Source organism: Sebastes umbrosus, chromosome 20 (assembly GCF_015220745.1).
Source record: "Sebastes umbrosus isolate fSebUmb1 chromosome 20, fSebUmb1.pri, whole genome shotgun sequence".
Classification (NCBI taxonomy): Eukaryota; Metazoa; Chordata; class Actinopteri; order Perciformes; family Sebastidae; genus Sebastes; species Sebastes umbrosus.
Window position 1 is genome coordinate 4291021 of NC_051288.1, and position 20781 is coordinate 4311801.

General features: G+C 40.3%; 1 protein-coding gene across 1 annotated transcript in view; it reads right to left on the reverse strand.

The window, feature by feature from the left end:
* Positions 1 to 20781, reverse strand: part of pemt (phosphatidylethanolamine N-methyltransferase) — a 76771-nt gene that overhangs the window by 23681 nt on the left and 32309 nt on the right. Inside the window, exons 3-4 of the mRNA XM_037755341.1 lie at positions 11316 to 11431; positions 42 to 187 (exon numbers count right to left, since the gene is read on the reverse strand). Of these exons, the coding sequence (XP_037611269.1) occupies positions 42 to 187; positions 11316 to 11431 (262 nt within the window). The remainder of the gene's footprint in view (positions 1 to 41; positions 188 to 11315; positions 11432 to 20781) is intronic.

Sequence of the window (20781 nt, forward strand, 5' to 3'; positions counted from 1 at the left end):
GGACTGCCCCTTTAATATTTGACACTGTGTTTGCTACCCACCCAAGAAGGTTCCAGTGAATCCCAAAGCCAGAAAGCTGCCAACCACCAGCACAGTGCCCAGCACGATGAGGGCTACTCCAGCGTAGAAAACATCAGTCCTGTCCATCACCTCCCACTTGGCCTGGGCCTTCATCGCCACCGTCATACTGCAGAGAAAAACAAATCACGACAACCTTTATTTAACCAGTGTAATACTGCACACTCTCTTTGTTTGATTACAGCAGTAGTGCAAATGGCATGGACCGCAGCATACCGAAAGACCTTTACTGTGGATTCACCTGGTAAAAAGTGAGTGAGAGATAAAATGTGTACAATGAAAGAAATGTAGAGAAGCCTTGGACTCTGAATTATATAAGAAGACTGTTGTGTTGACCTACTTCCATCAGAATGTATTCATTGCTGAAGTTAAGTAACGCTGAGGAACATCACGTGTCATGGCCATGCTGATATAAGATCAAATAATAAATGGAATAGAATACCTTCTCCAAACGGAGTCTAACCAAGTCAGAGATTTTATTGTAGCAGAATTTGTGTGAATCAGAAAAATCCCTTCTAGATGCAAACTTCTTTTTGAAGCATTGTAATGTTTTTACTAAAGCATTGTGTACACTGTAAATCACACCCAATTGAAATACTCTGAACTCTCCATGAACATCACAAACTAGATAATCGTGAATTTGGCCGTTTGTAATAATTGATCAGTCAGAGAAGAAGAGCGAGAAGAGTCATCTGGATTTACTCTGTGCATTGTATTTTAAAGTTTCCAGTTTTCCAATTACAATAACCAAAAATCCAAACCAAAAATGTCAACCTCATGGTGCTAGAGGAACAATCAGAGGATCACCAAATTCATTCATTAATCCTCTGGGGACCATGACTGTTTGTACACAAACTGGTGGACTCACCCACTGACCCAGACTGTGAAGCCACACGGCTAGCATGGCCAAAAATGAAGTCAGCTGGGCGGATACTTCATCAGCTAATATTGCTTAGGGAAATATTATGTCCCCTCTGCCAAGACAGAAAACGCCTGACAAGAATGTGATGTCAGACTGAATAATGAAGTAAATCCAAATGTTAATTGACCATTGTGTCATTATACATGGACTTGATATCCAGGCTGGGTATCGGTACTCGATACCTTTATCGACCGAAATAACTCAGTACCAAATAGTATCAAAACATGTCCAGTCAAACGATACCTGCAATCGATCCTTGTCGTGCCCAGATCTAGAAAAAAATCCAACTATTTTTCAGAGAATGTGAGCAGAGTTGAGCGAGAGCAAGCAGGGAAAGCGAGTGCAAGGATTTTGGATGAAGCCTGAGTGGATTGTAAAAAAATTATCTCCTGCTCCATCCCGCTTCAATATTGCTCCGGTAGTGCTTACACTATGAGTTCCAAGCATGTCTGAGCGAGCCCGACTCAGATTTTGTATCTGTGTATCGCGCACGGCGGCTGCGTAGGATTGTTTCAATGTGATCCAAACATTTCCAATAACTCCAGAGCGTTATCAAGTCCAAAAAATAGATTTAATAATTTCCAAAATTCACAACATGTTCTACCAAAATATTCTGCTTCAACACAAATTTGTTGGCGTTTAGCCTTTAAAAAATTACATTTTCACTGCGCTTTGCACTTCCACTCGCCGCACACAAAGGACACACCTGTAGCCTATTAACGGGCGGTCTAGCAACAATCAAACAAAACTTACAAGGTACATTCATTAAAGAAAATTGATTTAATAAAAAAGATTGGCTTGTTTAATACGATGTCAGAATTTTGTTCGAGGATTGTTTTTCAGGGTGATGTCATCATAAAATATGACATTTGAAGCTTCATCCAAAAACCTCAATAAGAGCTTTAAATGTCAAAAATATGATATTTCGTAGCTTACAGCCCTAATTAAAATACAACGCAGCAGGTTTCATTTTTGGAGCGATTTGAGTGGAGCGACTTTGAGCTGGGGAGCAAAGGGAATGAACAGCTCAGTGAGCTAGCCACACAACTTCCATTCACATGATGGGTATTGAATGAAGTACTCTATTGGCATCGGTATCACTTTAAGGGTACTGGTATTGGTACTGGCATAGTTATTCTTTAAACGATATCCAGCCCCAGTGGAAGTGCAGAAGTGTGAGAGATTGAAATTCAAGTCTATTTTTAAACCACCAGTCACGGGCCATCAGTGCAAAGATGCAACATCTCCCCAGGTTTCATCAGGCTTGAACGCCGTCACTCTGGGATCAACAGACTCTGAGATATCATGACATCAATGCATGGAAGTACATCCACAGGGGAGTCGTCAATGACCACTTACTGTTCATAAACTGTTTAATGATAGTAGAGAGTGGAGTCACACTTTCATTTCGTTCGTGAGGGTCAAAAAGAGACTTCCAGTCATTTGTTGACTCACTCATTGGGTCCACTTATGTTTGTTTTTGCACCTCAGAGCCAATGTGTGTGGCTTCATCTTAATTTGAACTGTGGCACCTTTAATTGGCTTTACACAGGAAGTCTCGGTGCATCAAATATCCTGGTAGCCCGCAGAAGCAGCAGTCATTACAGACACGATCAAGCACTTCCTTTCCCAACACAATCTGTTCTAATGCATCAACTGTGTGTGTGTGTGCGTGTACTCCTTGTTAGCGAGAGTGCTTTTAACTTTCCCTGACGTCACACTCAAATGTAGCCGGCACTGACTGATGATTTGAGGGTTGTGTGGTCTTCAAGTAAAAGCATTTTCATTTTCTATCCGCTCTGATATCTTACGATGTTTGTGGTGAAGAGTTTCTGGAAGGGTGAGGGTCTGGCTGTAAAAGGTTCTCAGTTTGGTTTATAGCGTTGCCTGTGTATAACAGATGGTACTTACAGAGCGCTGACAAAGAGGATAAATTTGTATTAAGATGTAACAATTGATTTAAACCTTGGTGAGTCAGTTCAGTTTTGTTTAGCAGTTCAGAACAGCGCTACTTGAAATATGGTGGTACCAAATAAGTATCTCGGCCTTGTTCCAGCACTGCTGCATAGTTTGGAAGAAGTGGGAGCATTTTTACAAAAGCTCATGGTTTTAAAGACTATCCAAACACACTGAAATGAAGGCAAACTGGAAGGTAATTCAATGTAAAAATGTGAAGAAAAGTAGGTAAAGTTATCATCGTCTTCACTAATGCCTCAGCTGCCAAGTCCCCACATCTATACTATGTAGCCCCTCTTCCACTGGACAAACCACTAACACCCACTAACACTTGCCTTTAGTCAGAAGGGTTGCAATCAGCATTGATTCCCGGGACAAATGACTCGGGTCATTTATCGGCCCCAGCTCCGATCGGCAGTGATGGAAACATGACACCCGGGTAGACACGCAAATTTTTGTCCCTTTTCCAGCGCGATGCTATCTGATGCACGTTGAAGTGAATATAAATATAATTAACAAAATCAACAGGGATTTGGACGATTACTGTAATTTATTAATGAACAAAACACACAATTACTATGCTCTCCTCAAAGCCACCAGACTCCATTGACAGAAACAGTCATTGTACCTCGCTAATCGTCGTAAAACACACTTCATTCAAACTCGACAGAAACAAAATAAAACTCATCTAAACTGTCTTTCCACTGTTCCAACAATCACCAACGTTGGTTTGAGTTTGAAAGAGAGACTGAACAAAGCAAAAGTGAGCATGGTTCGCATACCCCTGCTCACTGCTTGACCCCTCCTAAAGTAGGGCTAAATGTTTTGCCCTTTTGGAAAGATTTCAGAAATTTTGGGCACTCTGGACTTCTAACCCCCAAAAGGCACAACTAGACCACACTGTCAACCATCATACCAAATTTGAAGTTCCTAAGTTAAGTAGTTTGCGAGTTCTACTCTGGAAACGAAATTGAAGTTGAAAAAGTCCCAGTTTTTGGCCAAATTTAAAAAATTGTGGGCACCCTGGACTTCTCACCCCGAAAAGGAACAACAAGACCACACTGTCAACCATCATACCAAATTTGAAGTTCCTAAGTTCAATAGTTTTCGATTTCTGCTCCGGAAACAAAAGTGTGACACGTGAACAGACGGAAGGACGGACGGACGGACGGAAGGACGGACACGTGGAGCACTATATACCCCTGACTACGTTGTCGCAAAACTCACTTAAAATGCTAAATATTTATGTTGCAGAAAAACGTGATTTACGGGCCTAACCTTTAGTTCATACTACAATATGCAAGAATGCAAGATCATTTATATAAAAACACACCTATTTTACCAGCAGGAATCCCACATTGTAGCTCCAACATTAATGCCCCATTCTGGCTAATTGAGACCCCATTGATTTGATATATTTACCCAAATGATTTTTTGGGGAATTGCATACACTTCTGCATAATAAATTGTCAACTAAATCTTCAAAATTAATATACTGGAGCAGTTAGGGAGAGCTTTTTGAAAACTGTGTTTGGTGTTTTGTTCCTTTCATTATTTTTGGATGATAATTTAAGTTCTTCAAATTTGGAGAAACTGCAGCTTAAAGACCAATAATGCTAGTTATTGCATATTTTTGTTGGCCTTCTGTAGGCTCTTCATTTTGCATTTTACGTTTTTCTAAATTTTGTTAAGGCTGTCCCGCAGTCTTTAAACGTAACTAGGAGTTTAAAAGTTTAGTATTTGCAATGTTGAAAGGGTTCGTAAATTATAATGGAACACGCACACAGTGCAGTCGTGTATGTGCATTAACATACCCTGTGCGGTCCGAATGTGGTGTACTTCCTGTAGACAAAAATGGCTCCCAAACCAAAACAAAGTTTGGGGTATATAAGAGAAAACTGGGTTACGGGGTCGGTCATGTGAGTCTTATGGTGTTTTCTCTTTGTCAAAGGAAGCAGGAAGTGTAATGTGATGCGGCTTGTTGTTACGCCACGTCACACACAAAGAGCGACCGCTGGGCTCTCTATGAAGTGAGGTGGCCTGGCGCGGCACACTGCTGGGATTTGGATTGGAATAGAGATGGGAAAGGAAAGGAGGTCTGGGTGGATGGAGACGTGGGAAGGGGGTTAGTGGGTATGAGGGACTGACCGCTGTGATGCACTGTTACGACTGGTGACAAGTGACTGCTGATGTAGCGCACTCTGTAGTTTCTAGAAATAAAAGAAAACCTTTTTTTGGAAACTAGCAATATGGTCATTGATGCATGCTTTATGTCGTTGCATTTTACTGAATGGTTTGATGGTATAATGTAGCATATTTTTGTGATATTTGTGCCTTTAGTGTCTGTGCATTCAAGGATGATGGTAACAGATAGCAGGGAATGAAAAGACCCACGACTGTCAAAGCCATACATCTGCAATTTTTTCAGAATATGAAATGGAAAGTGTGATCATAGAGAAAGACGACAAGAGGATGAGGAGGAGGAGGAAGTACGTGAGGGTCAGAGAGGGAAGGTTTGGTGTGGGAGTCAGACAAAGTCCCTTTCATAATGAGCTGCTTTACAGCAGAGCATAGAAAAACAAGGCTGGTGATTTCACATAACCACACTTCAGTGTTCTGATCCGGTGTGGTTGTTTCTATACATTCAGACATGAAAACATTGGGTATGCAGTTGTCCAAATCCATTGTTTTCCAAATCCATCGTTTAATGTGACCAACGTATCCTCATAGAACGGTACGTATGATATCTTAGGAAATCAAATTTTTTGTGAGTTTTCCTAAGAATGTCCAGCAACACATGAAAAATGTCCAGTGACGTGTCGGTTTCCGCTTGTTACATGCATACAGTCTTTTCAAAAACAACTTCTGTCTTCACAGGAAACAACTTGGTTCGGTTTAGGCTACAAAACTACTTGGTTAGGTTTAGGAAAAGATTGTGGTTTGGGTTAAAAAAATAAACTACCGAAGTGGCGCTACTTGAGTACAGAAATTCGGTGACAAATGAGTCAACATTTAGGTTAAAATAACGATGAAAATGGCGTTACTTAAGTAAAGAATTTACGTGACAAATAAGTAAATGTTTGGGTTAAAATAACTACCGAAGTTATGTGAAAAAAAATCAACGTTGTCTTCTAGTTTCACACAGGATACAAACGGCGGTCTCCTGGGTGAAAGTCCGGTGTTTTTTGACCCAACCTTCCACCACGACCTCCTCCCTACGCTGCGTTTGTCGCTTTTATACTTCCTGGTTCACGATTATGTGGGTCTCCAGTTCAACTCTGAAATAAGCTTAATAGCACTACTTCTACTTGAGTAGCAAACTTTATCTTTTGTATGTTTTATTCCTTTTTCTATTTCAATGACGAAGAAAAGTGTCAAAGTTTAAAACATGATATACTTCCGCTTGCAGTCGACGTGTAGTAGGTTAGTTATTGCCGAGTGCCCACACACACATTTGTAAATACCATCACTTCTGACATTCCAAACTAATACAGTAGCTTGACCTATTTTCTCCTCTGGCACCGCAGTTTACAACACAACCATACTGTGACCTCCGCCACAGTGCATGTATTTCTTTTTTTATTATATTCGGACAAAAGCAGATGCCTGAAAAATTCTTTCTAGTACTGATGCAATTGAAAGGCACAAACGACCTTTTTACTCCCTTGCAATGGATTCTATGGTTGCCATGGTAACACATAGAGCCACGGCGACAAGTTGAAAAAGTTGAACCATCGTAAACTCCAAATGCAGCGGCAAAGAGCTGTGCGTAACCATCATGGATGGATAAAGAGAACTGGATGTTATTATTTTACTAAAAAAAAACAACAAAAAAAAACTGCTGTGTCTTCGTACAGCCTCACAGAGCTGCATGACTGAGACTCTTAAAGCTTAGTTCATAGGGTCTGTAATGATGACAAACTAACAAAAATACGCTATATTTAAAATATTAGCCAACCGAAAAACCCAGCCCAGTGTTGCCATCTCTTTTCCATTGAAATTAGCTAGCAGCATTAGCTCCAAAAGTCCCCAAATCTAGCAAGAAAGTCGCCAAGTCGCCAACACTGACAGTCTGTTCCTTCAGGCCTCCCTTTAAAGCCACTTCCCCAAAATTATCATTATGAACGTTCACATATGATAATCAATGTAAACAACGAACATGGCTATTGTTAGTACCATAGACTGTATATAAAGATGGACATCCTCCCAGAAGTGAAGTCAAAATATCCCGAATACGGGAGCTGCCTTTTGAGATTTATGACTTATATTGCAGCCAGCCACCAGGGGGCAATCCAGATGTTTTGGCTTCACTTTAAGGGAGCTGTCATGTCGTCCATCTTTATATACAGTCGATTGTTAGTACTCACAGCTGTCAAGCAAAAAGCTTTTGGAAGACTCTGGTGATGCACAAGGAGTGTACAGGCAGAGTGTTTGCAGGTAGGCAGGTAAGTTAAACAGGCAGGTAGTACGTCAAATCATTTAAATCAGGCCAAATTAAATGATTGGACGGCCTTATTACAGTATGCTACAGCCAAAGATATACTGGATTGTCCTTTTTTTGTCAGAGCATTTGATTTATTGAGTGCTGTCGGGATGTAATGAGAATTCAACAAATATAACAAAAATAATTTTGAGAACATTACCAACCCTAGCTTTAAGACACTGGGATACTTTAATGCAAACAGCTACGCACATGTGCTTCTATCTTTTTACATGGTACAATCAGGGGTCCTTTAATTTGATACCCATTAGCCTGTGCCATAGCAGTTACTAATCTTCCTGGGCGTTGTATTTAACTGTAAAACAAGAAAAAGACAGAAAAAAGAAAATGGTGTGCGTGACCACACCGTGGATGTGGATTACAGTATATACACAGACCCCCTTTACATCTCGCATTAAAATGCGTCACATATCCAGATTGTAATTAATGCATTTTGGGTGCATTTAAACCTGTACTCTCATGTGATCAAGCACTATCTGATTGCATCTGATCACCCAAAACACATTTAAATGCCAGGTGTTAAGGGGGTACAAAAAACAAGCATCCAGTTTGCTTTTCTAGTGCATAGGTGGTAATTGGCATGCTTGCAGTGCGCACAGTTTCCAAACACTAATTATGTTTCTAAATTTGGCTTTTGATACGTTCTTTTTTTAGCTTTTTATATTTCCTGAGCATAAACACAGGCAGTAACATTTTTACATTTAACACTTCTAAATGTGGAAACCCCAATCCTCCCGTCTCATTAGGTTTCGTGTTAATAGCAAGAGTGGCAATTAAACACACACACAGTTAATTAAAAAATTGACTTGAAGCCCTTGGAGCTTTCCCTGAAGGTTTCATTATTATTATTGAACAGTCAGCGGAGGGCGTAACAGCAGTGTGCTTAGAAGATAACAATGCACACTCTGTATCCACTACGTGTCGAGAAGACTATGAATCTGTAGCGGAGCTATAAAAAGAAGTGGCTGTCAGTCAGCTAATCAGCACGCCTGTGAATCACTCAATGTATAATAAGTAAGTCAATTAGGTAGACAGATAAGCAGCATAGCAATGAAGCTGTAAGTTAATTAGTCTGCTGGTCAATCAGTCTGTCCGTTAGTTGGGTTTGGAAACTAATATGTTTTTTCCAGAGGACCGCTGTAGGTGTTGTATGGTAGCAGAGCCGACTGCTATTGAGTCTTCTTTTTTTTAAGTACAGTATTGCTGAGTTCATTTTTCTTGCACTTTTTAAGGTTTGCATTTAAATTTCGTTGTACTTGTACAATGACAATAAAGATATATTCTATTCGATTCTATTCTATCTCTCAGTACTTTTCTAGTTTGTAACAGATCAGCCCCACTGTTGACCGGTAGTAATGTAAATGTACATTTTCTGCTCACGCTTCACATTAAAGTCGTTCGCCAGCCAACAACTGGGAGGCTTTTATTGTGAAGGAATTACAGGAAATGCTATGTGCTTTGTTAGCGGTCTTGTAGAGTTGCAAAGTGGGAGGAGCTGCTGGTTCCAGAAGGGCTTTCCCTTTCTGTACAGAGCGGTGCAGGGATGACATATTTTTGTAGGCCAACCAGGAAGTTAGCATCGCACAGGTTCTCTCGACAAAAAGCCAATGGGATTTTTCCATTGGATTTTGGATTATTCAGTAAATTAGCTCTGTGGCAAACAAATGTTTATGATACTTTCACGTTTTGTTCAGCAAGATCATTTTCATAAATTCACACCACTTTTATGATTTTTGAAGCGTGAATGCAATCGCCAGAAGTAAAAAGCTAATGTTACGCTATAAACAAACTACACCACGGTCACGTGACTTCAATAATATCACCACCACTGAGATAAAGGCAGACTAGTGGTCGACGTGTAGACGTTTTGTAGTCTCATTTAGTCACTTGTTAGCAACCGCCTTTTTTAAGAGATGTAAAAGCTTCTAAATTCACGAGTGGGATATTTACTGACATATTTTATATCGTAGAACAAAACTTTAAAATCTCTGAAGCTTGTGTTGACCACAGACCTTATTTCAAACATCTAACTAAAAAAAAAACATTCAAAAACATCTCAAAAACCTCAATCATTCAAGGTCAGTCCCTAACCTTAACTATTCAAGGTCAATGTGTTACCTTAACCATCTGAGGTCAATGCCTAACCTTAATCATTCAAGGTCAATGCCTAGCCTTGACTATTCGTGTTTAATGCCTAACCTTAACCATTAGAGGTCAATGCCTAACCTTAACTCTTCAAGGTCAATGCCTAACCTTAACCATTAGAGGTCAATGCCTAACCTTAACTATTCAAGGTCAATGCCTAACCTTAACCATTCAAGGTCAATGCCTAACCTTACCCATTCGAGGTCAATGCCTAACCTTACCCATTAGAGGTCAATGCCTAACCTTAACCATTCAAGGTCAATGCCTATCCTTAACTATTCAAGGTTAATACCTTAACAGTCTTGCAAGAGTTTCACAATTTGTGTTACCTTCTAGACTGGACCCAAAATGCTACAAAACCCATGAGAATGTGAGGAAGGGTAAAATAACACCCACAGCGAGCTTTTGGATTAAGAGCTGTATAGAACAAAAGGCTCTTACTGCTGTTTGTGCAACTCAGCGCATCACGAAGGTTAACATCTTTTACCTTGCCAAGCTTTCCTGTGGAAAACCATTTGCACCATGCCAGCACAGCTGGGACGGTTGCAGTTGCTCAAGGCTCAGTGCGACTACCCATCTTCATTGATGGTGTTATGCATCAGTCTAGTCAAGAGGTACTTGTGTTTTGTATTTGTTTTGAGCATCTTTCTCTTCTTCTTCTCTTTCTTCTTTAACTTTTTCTCTTTTCCTGAGTATATTGTCCAAGCAATTATTGCTATTCCTCAACCATTACATTGCAATAGTGAAACTAAAACGCATTTTAAACGCCATGCAGCTTATTTCAAAGGGTTATTTCCACAACAATTGTAGCCATTGTTCGCCTCATTCACAACTCCTGTTCCTAACACATCTGAGTAAATGAATTGCTTTGTACTACTACTATTTTTAGTTCCTCATGTTGCACTGTGTGCTTTGATAAATATTCTCTTCAGAAGCACAAGAGAAAACTGGCAAGACAATTTATCGCTTCGAAGCAGCTTGTTCCAAAAGCGTTGTTGCCTGGCAACAGACATCCTTTTAGAGAGGGGGAAAAAAAACAATAATCTTCTGGCACTGGCATACTGTCTAAGTGTGGTTTTGTAGAATGTAGAGGGTGCTTTGTCACCATTTTGATCCACAGTGGGAGTTGTGGGAGTGTGTACTTGCACTGGGTGCTGTATGATGGCAGGCGTGGGGTGACACTGGCACGTATAGAACCGTGGGATTAGGATGGGAGGGAGGAAGAAAAGAGCAGCAGTGGAGAGAGGAAAAGAGGACACAGAGGTGGAAGAAGAGGAAAAAATATAATAAACACAGGTTGAAAGAGGAAAAAGAGTGAGTCCTGCATGCTAGAAACTGAACAGAAAGGTTGATAAAAGTTGCTCAGCTGGGTGCGGTGTTTAGCATCAACAGGAAACTGGAAACAAAACTGGGTTACTGAGAGAAAAGTTGTATAACACAGGACTTTAATCTGCATTTTATGTTGTGAGTCAACGGGTTGGAGCGGGCGCCAAACACTGCTCTACATTCAATATGATTGCACCTTGAGGCTACCAGTCGTCTCCCCATAATTCAAGCTAAAGTGTTATAGTGAATCATAAAAATTATGTGTTAATCAAAACATTTGAATAACATTTGAATTGATCAAAACTGAGCTAATCTGGATGGAAATGAAGAGCATAAAAACATGACCTGAATTGAGCGGAATGAGCAGAAAAGTGTGTGCTTGTTCACCTGTGACTGCGGTACACGTTGAGCAGAACGATGGCGAAGCCCATGCAGTAACAGCCCATGTAGGGGCTACCAAAGAGCCCGGAGAGCGTCCGTGTACGATGCTCCCATCTCGCCACCTGGCAAATGACAGAGAGAGACAGAAAACAGAGGTCATGGGATGATGGTGTTATCCTTAAATATCCCATCAAGTAGTTATCGAAATTGCGCGGGGGTTAGTCTCCTCAGAAGGGACCAGTCCGGAAAACAAATGACAGGAAACAAACTGCACTGGCAAAAAGTCACAATGTCAGTATATGGATGGATTGAAAAACTCATTGGCTGGCAACCTAAAATGACTTTGTGGCAAAGTTTGTAATGATGATTTAGTTACTTCAGGTATAAATCTGCATTTACCCCTTATAAAGTAACTTATAAAGTAAATTAGGGTTGCACAATTAATCAAAATTTCATCAAGATCACAATATGGCCTACTACAATTTTCAAATCGCAGGATGAGGAGGAAATCACAATATTTGTTGGAGGTGTAAATTATGTGTCAAAATACCATTTTAGATTAAATATTGTGGTGCTGTAGAGATGTCATGGCCTACATATATTCTACAGACTAAAGGAAACATCTTTGTTTTGTACGGTTTAGGGATGCACCGATACAACTTTTTCAGTCCCGATATCGATAACGATACCTGATGTTTTGGGTATCGGCCGATACCGAGTACTGATCCAATACCTGTGTTTAATTAATAAGCTGTATGCCTCACTGTGTGGAAGATGATCATTCCTTTATGTGTAAAAGAAACATCAGGCTTGACTTAAACATCACTTTCCTAATTTTGTAAACAAATAAATACATCGGAAACCAACAACTTGGTTAAAAATCTTCAATATTAACAGGAATTACATTCAGTTGCAAACCTTTTTATTGCAGCAATAAATTGGTCAAAACTTAAACAGGAATTAAAATTCCAGTGTATAATATATATAGTATATAAACATACTTAGCTTGTTTGCGTGATTCTGTGACTTTGGTGAATCTGAATTAAACATTAAAACACAAAAGTCACACAATAACTCAAACAAACCAACCGATCGAGGCAGCGGTAGAGCAGCAACTCCCGTGTTCTGCGAGGTAAAATTACTGTTTTTGTCAAAGGAGTCTTGTGGCTGTAAAGAGAGCATAAATGGATATGATGGTTTCAGTTGCCTGTCGGAAAGGGCTGTCTGACAGCAAGGTAAGGTGGTGGCGATATTCTAAATATAGCACACACTTAAACTGACACTGATTTTTTTTCAGGTGGCTAAAATACGTTTTGCTGCTGCCCTCCGTCCACAGCAGTACATTTCTTTGCTTCCTTGCTGCTTCTACTGTATATAATACACTGACCATGGATAAGTACCTCATACAACCCCACTTCAAAAAATCTGAACTATCTCTTTAAAGTCTTTTGTTGTTAGATTGACATCATTTTGTTGTTGCCTCTACGCTTTCTTTCTCAAACCTCACAATGAGTAAAGAGCCAGTATGCCATTATTCACTGCTTACGTGACTGCTTACTTTCACTTACCTCCAAAAGATGGTTGTTTTGATGCTTTGACTAAAAGTGCTTGATCTATTCTTTTGAAACCTTGGCCCCCGAGATGGTTGTGGACTTTTCTAATGTTTTTTTTTTTCCCTCACAATGACGGAGGAGTTTGTGATTCAGGCATTCATTTCCGTTCCTTTCCCACTACTTGAAAATGTCAGAAACAATGTATTCCAACATTTCATGAACGGTAATAGCTTTAACATTATTAAAGCACTTTTTCTTCCTGAGCCTGTAATCACCTCCATCTCCATCGTCCCTCAGCTTTTAGGGAAAAGTTAGTGTTTAATGTAGTGGTTGGTGTAATGATGTCTTCATCATTTTAAGCATTGCTCTATCATCAGTGGTAGCATTGATTAGCGAAACACAGAGTAAAATAGGGACAGCAAACAGAATGAGATGCTATAATTGAAATATATTTCGATCTAGACAGCTCAGAATCCATTGGGGACACCGTGTTCAGACAGCAAGCATGTCTGAAAGTACCATTGAGTTTTTTTGTCTGTTTCAGCGAGGCATTATGCCTCCAAAATTAGTAAAAAACTGAGTGAAAGCAGGACTCCATCAAGAAAACAAGCTCCACATAAACATGTTTTCAATCATGATTCTTGTGTTATATGAACATAAGGGCCCTATCAAGGGCCTTCCATCAGAGTGCTGGATATAAAGGTTATTGCTTACTGATGTTTAACATGTTTATTTTGAGCAGAGTTCTTGATGGATCTGCTCTTTTTTTTTGCACTTCATGAGATTTGTTTCCCTTATTTGCTTTTCAAATCGGATCTTAAAGTGCCACATGATGATTTACAAGTGATTGGATTTGTGGATTTGGACCACACAATCACTTCCAGGGTCTACACCAGAAGTGGTTGGAAATCGTCTGCTTCATTTTCTGTGTTAATCTGTTTTCTACTGCTATTTATACTCATACATATATGTTTAAGTTTAGCTGCATACAAAATATATGAAATAAGAGAATATTTTCACCATGTACCTAAATTAATAAAATAATAAACCATGATTTGTATTTTAAACCAATCTTAAAGGAACAGTGTGTGTGTGTAGTATTGGGGGAATCTGTTGGCAGAAATGGAATATAGTATTAACTAGAATGGCACAAAATGGTTATTTTTGTTTATGTTGAGATCAGCTGTACGTAGCGGGGCATCGTAAAAACACTTAATTTAAACTGCACGGGAAAAAAATAAAACTAACCTACTACACCTAAACCGTCGTCGTTACTCTTTCCAACAATCATCAAGTGAGCTTTGGTCGACCTCAACTGTAATTTCACCGAGTTTAATGTGAAAAGCGCTGGATCTGCAGTCGTCACTCCCCCCCCCCCTCCGCGCTCTCTCTCTGAAGGAAGAAGGCGTGGTCATGCATCATCAACGCGTCATCAGCTACACTGCGCATGTGTCATACCCTGTGGTTTTAATGCTCAGGCTGATCGGAATTCTTAAAAATATTCCTGAATCCGGATCGCCACCAAAATCTAATGGATTGTTCATTGTGCCACACCCCACCCCTCTAAAAAATTTAATTCAAATCCATCACAGACTTTTGGAGTAATCCTGGTAACAGACAAACAAACAAACAAACCAATGCCGGTGAAAACATAACCTTCTTCCTAGGCCTTCGGCCTTGGCGGAGGTAATAAGTATGTTTTCTTTACTGTATAATCATCTGAAAATAAGAATCGTTGTGTTTTCGTTTTGGGTGACGGCCACCATGTTTGTACAGTAAACCAGAACAGATGAACCAAACACTGGCTCTGGAGACGGCCATTCACGTTTTCACATTTCACGTTTTTGTGTCGGCCACCGTAGTTCTCCTACATGCTTGGCACACGAGAAGTTTCAGTTGGTTGCAATATGCAACCTCACTGCTAGATGCCGCCAAATCCTACACACTGCACCTTTAAGATACTTAGCCATTGACAAAAACAGGCCATTATACGAGTTAGCTCAGGTAGCTCATTGGGTCATATTGCATTTTTTTTAAAGGATGTGTATGCAATGGGAGGAGGTCAAAATGAAAATAAAGTTGGTTTGTCTGTGAAAAAATAACAATTGACCAAACAAAAAAAAAATCTAAAAACCTCTCGTGTCATTTTGCATGCACTTTTGAGACGGTCCTTAACTTCAGCTCTTAAGTTTCAAGACATCCCAGGCGCCAGGCCTTAAAGGCTAACTACGCCCAATTTCAAAATTCATACATGTTATTCCTATGATGTAGAGCTAAAACTCAAACGTGTGATGTCATCGGGTATAAATTGCGGAACCGCTCCATTGACAATGAATGGAGAAAGATGTTAAGAGATGACGCTGAGAGCACCCAGGGAAATGTTCTGAGTATATGGGAACATTTTCTGTTTCAGATCTGACAACACTACAATACAGAAAAACTCATTTGGGTTTAAAAAAGAAAACAAACAAAATCAGCCTCCCATTCATTGTCTATGGAACAGCTTCAGACTTTATACCCTATGACATCACAAGTTCAAGACTTACTTCTCTGGTTTCTGGCTTTGAGAGAGACTAGTTCATGTTCACAAATATTTATTGACCTTTACTAGGTCGTGGAAATAACATATTGGAATTCTTAATTTAGGTGGTGTTCCCCTTTAATACTGCATCTTAAGGTAAAAATAACATCTACGGTGCATCATTCAAGCTTCATCCTGCACTGCATAGCAAATATGATCAAAACCGATGAAAAATCATTGAAGATGGACCTCGCTGAATATTGAACGTGTGGCAAATTGTCAACCAGATACTGTTTGTGTCTGCTCAGAGGGAATCATCTGCTCATAATGTTCTTATTTGTGTACATCCCTATAAGACAGCTGGTACATAAGCGCTAACCAGGCTGCTGTATTCTCCAGCTGGAGCTCCTAATTGATATTTGTTTACAGTTTCCAGCTCTCCGAGTTGCACCGTGCACATCGCACAGGAACTGAGTGACCACTGTTGACCTCACGCTTAAAATAGAAACTATTCAACTATCGTTTATGCAACATAAAAAGCGTTTGACCCGTCTATCCATATGGCGAACCCATCTCTTTACTGACAGAAAGAGTTGCTGCTGGACTGACAAGCGAACTCCAAGTTACATACTGTCAGACTGTGGGCTGAAGAAGTGCGTAGATGGACTCTAAAACACAGCGAAAGAAAAGGACACAAATGTTGCCATGGCAACACCTTTTCTATGTTCAGGAGAGGATAGATAGATGGAAATGAATAAAGGTGAGAGGAAACAAACTGTATAAAAGGGAAAAAAAGGTGTTGGTGGTTAATAGGAGGGCTTTAGCGACTGCAGAACTACACCTACTCAAATGCAGAGTTTGACTGTTAGTCACTAAGCAGCCTGTGGCAATGATGGGAGGTTAAGCTCCGCGCTCAAGTGCAATCGGAGGTAGTTGATGAAGCTTTGTTTTAAAAGTAAAAAACAAAGCGTTTTACTTTGATGAAGAGATTAACCCATGGGTACTTTAGTGGCTGCCTTTGGATCTTTAGAATAACGGACATCGTCAGTGTCCTTTTCCATGTTCCTCTGCCCCCCCCCCCACCCACTGCGTTTTCATTGCAGCTGTGCCAGCCGCCTCTTCCCTAATGTCTCTTTCATCCCTATTTCCTCTCCGTCTCCATGCCAAGGGAAGAAGATGGCTGTGTAATTAAAGCACAACAATTTTAAGCTCTTCTCTGACTCACACTGAGGCTACGTCCAAATGTTGATTACATTGGAGTCTGTGCTCTGTAGGAGACACTGGAACACAGCGAGCCAGAGAGAAACAGAACGTTAGCAATAACAATGGGGGGGAATAATGGTAAGGAATTAGCCTCGCAGGTAGAACAACCTTGTGCAGGGATGATAAGATGACGGAATGCATTTTAATGTTGTAGCATTTTAAATGTGAGACGTAATATATACATATATACCTCATCATCATCCCTTTGCTTATTCATAGAGCATGATTGCACAGGTGTTTCTTGAGGAGGGCGACACTGATTGAATACCAGCCTGAACAGCTGACGCAGACTGAAGCAGCCCCGTCTCCCATAAATTATGTTACCATACAGCTAAACTGCATTCTCAAATAGGTTTCGAGGGAAACATATTTCCTCCTGGAATACGATCACAGTTTTAAACAGTTTTAAACAGTTTTAAACAGTTTTAAACTAGGGCTGTCAATCGATCACAATTCATTTGCGATTAATTTGCAATTAATTTGCACAATCACGATTGTCCATGGTTAATTGCGATTAACTATGTTAATTTATTGATTGCTGTCGGGATGTAATGACAATTTCAACGAATATAACAAAAAAATATTTTTTAAGAAGACTACCAACCATAGTTTTAACCTAAAATTTTTCACACTGGCTGTCGTAAGCTCAAGAAGGCACACTTAAGTGCTTTCAGTGAAACGTTTCGTTCTCAAGAGGTTTATTTCGAGAAATACATTTGAAACACGTCTTATTATATTTTGGGAAACACAAAAAGCACGAACTATCCACATTAGCCTTTACATTCTAGTCTGAAGCGGCGATGGGACTGCGAGCTCCCAACTGTCGTCCGACGTGATGAACCACTCGGTGAGCGAGGACACTAAAAATACTTAGGTGTTCTGCAGACGGACTACTGATGTCGTTATCAAATCATCAATGAAGCCGGGGATGAGGAGAGTACAGGGAGTGGCGCCAGCTTGGCAGAACTAGCAGCTCTCCAGGACAAATTCAATCAAAGCTTAGGTAATCGGCTCCTCCTGCATCCCCCCATCAGCCCACTTAACTCTGAGATGGAAGCACTTGAATGGGCTTGAATGCAGCACATTAGGAAGACATCTGACGGGGAAGGGACTTCTGACTTCTGATGTTCCTTAATGGGAGAACATTTAAGCAGCAAAAACGGGAAAATAAAGCTAAAAGCACCTTCATCCTCACTTCATCACACCCTTATCCACACGCCAAGAATACACTCACTGAACTTCATACAATGTCTGAAAACAACCCGGTCTCACTCCGTCGGCATTGGAAACCAACGCATGGAGGCAACCTTTAGCAAAAGTATGTAACGAACCAGGCTTTCAACTAACTCCAATGTAAACCCACCCGCGGCGTTATTCAACAGACGGAGAAAGTGACGTAGTATTAATAGCGTGAGAGTCCGTTCAGGGCGGGCAAGAAGGGTCAAACAAACACAGGACTTTCATCCAGGAGACCGGTGTTCGTGTCCCGTGTAAAACCAAAAGTAACGTTGGCATATTTTGTCACGTCAGTCTTTAGTCATGTGACTCGTCGGTTTGGTCAGTTCCTTGAGTCCCGTGATTCGCTTGTGTCATCAGTCCCGTGAGTCTCGTAAGTCGTTAGTCACGTGACTCGTCAGTATCGTCAGCCCTGTGACTCACGTAAGTCGTCAGTCCCGTGAGTCGTTAGTCACGTGAGTCATTAGTTACGTGAGTCATTAGTATCGTCAGCCCCGTGAGTCACGTGAGTTGCTCGAAGTTTACACCAACCACGACCGTTTTCTAACCCTACCTAAGTGGTTGTGTTGCCTAAACCTAACTTTCTGTGAAAGCGGGAGTTTATTTTGAAAGGACACTATGCATGTAACGAGTATGTAACGTATTTCTACACGCCGTCCCTGGTCCGTCCAAAAGTAACGCAAAAGGGGTAGCCCGTGCGTCGGTCTCCGATGCCGAGGGGCCCTGACCAAGCGGTGGTATTTGACGAGTTGGGAGTGAGAATGTGTCGGTGAAAAGGGTACTTCAGTGTACCTTGAGTTTAAGTAACGTTCAGTAAAAGTCTCCAGCTTGGACTGTGACTATATCAGCCTGATCAAAAGCTGCAGGTGGGTCCGTTATATCAATGTACAGCTGTGTTCCACGACTTGCCACCAGGCACGAATGCAGACACACGCACAGCCAACAATTGCATTAATGCGAGGATGTGTGCTGTCCTGGAGGAGAAAGAGAACAAGAACATGATCGGATCACATGCACATCGGCGACACCCTGATTAAACCCTCTTCAATTCAGAAAACACTGATTTAGTATTTAATTTGTCTGGGGATTTATGGACATTTTGTCAACAGCAGATACTGGGAGCACATGTTCTTCCAACAAAACAAAGCCCCCACGCTAGCAGTGTGGCTCTCAGGATGGCACAGTTGTCTGCCAGTCGATTGGTCCGGACTGAAAACTCAACAAATATTGGATGGATTACCATGATTTTTTTAAAATTTTGCACAGACATTCATAGTCCCCAAAGGATGAAGCCTACTAACTAGTGATCTCCTGACTTTTACCTCTTGCGCCTCCAGCCAGGTCAAAGCTTTACCATGAGGTTGACAGTTTTATTTTTGTGATATGTCTCATCAACTATTGGATGAGTTGCTTTGTACAAACATTCATGATGCCAGAGGATAGGGGTGGGAATCACCAGAGGCCCTTCGATATGATATTATCAGAATTATTAAGTCACAATATGATCTTATTGCGATTTTAAACATTTTGTGATATGCTGAGAAAAGACATATTGCGATATATCTATTTAAGATTAATCGTATGATTGTCCATGGTAAATGCACATTTTTATCTGTTCAAAATCTACCTTAAAGGGAGATTTGTCAAGTATTTAATACTTTAATATGCTTGCTTTATGCAAATATATGTATACATTTATTATTGTAAATCAATTAACAACACAAAACAATGACAAATATTGTCCAGAAACCCTCACAGGTACTGCATTTAGCATAAAAAAATATGCTCAAATCATAACATGGCAAACTGAAGCCCAACAGGCAACAACAGCTGTCAGTTTGTCAGTGTGCTGACTTGACTATGACTTGCTCCAAACTGCATGTGATTATCATAAAGTGGTCGTGTCTGTGTTTGGGAGTAAGTTTGGAGCGTTATTTAATCTCCTTCCCGACAAGCTAGTATGACAACAATGGATTCCTTATGTTTTTTAGTTTCATATGATACCAGTTTCTTCACTTTGGCCTTGAAACTGAGCCCGCTACAACCTAAAAATCACAAGTTGCGTTAATGCGTTAAAGAAATGGCTGGCGTTAAAACGAATTTGTGTCAACGCGTGAACTTTGACAGCCCTAGTAATAGATATATTGTGATTTATTACCTTTTTTCAATTACAAACTATGCAGTTCTGTCATCTTATAAGATACAATTTTCACTCTGTTCATCTCAGTGTTTTCATTCACATATCTTGAGGTCAGAGGTCCAGGGACCCCTTTTAAAGGTCCCATATCGTGCTCATTTTCAGGTTCTTACTTGTATTTTGTGTTTCTACTAGAACATGTTTACAGGCTGTAATGTTAAAAAAAAAACTTTATTTTCCTCATACTGTCTGCCTGAATATACCTGTATTTGCCCTCTGCCTGAAACGCTCCGTTTTAGTGCATTTCAACGAAATTGCAACAGAATTGCGTTGCTAGGCAACCGTTTGGGTCCATGTTTATTTCCTGTCAGCTGATGTTATTTACATACACTGCAACAGGAGATAAACTGGGACACATTTAGAATGTTTACGTTTAAAACCGTGTAATGGTCTAAATATTGTATATTTATGGCATCACAATTGGTCAGAAATCCTAACGGCTTGTTTCAAAAGCACAATTTCTAAATACGGGCTGTGTGTCTTTCTCCGTATATTGAGCGTTATGATAGTTTAACAGTATTTATATGGCACTTAAACCTGCTTTATACTAAAAAAGACTTGTAAATCTCACTTTTTACAATATGGGACCTTTAAAACGGCCATGCCAGTTTTTCCTCGTCGAAATTTAGCGTAACTTTGGAGCCTTATTTAGCATTGTTCCTGACAATCTAACCTGTATAACCAGTAGTATTCACTAGTTTT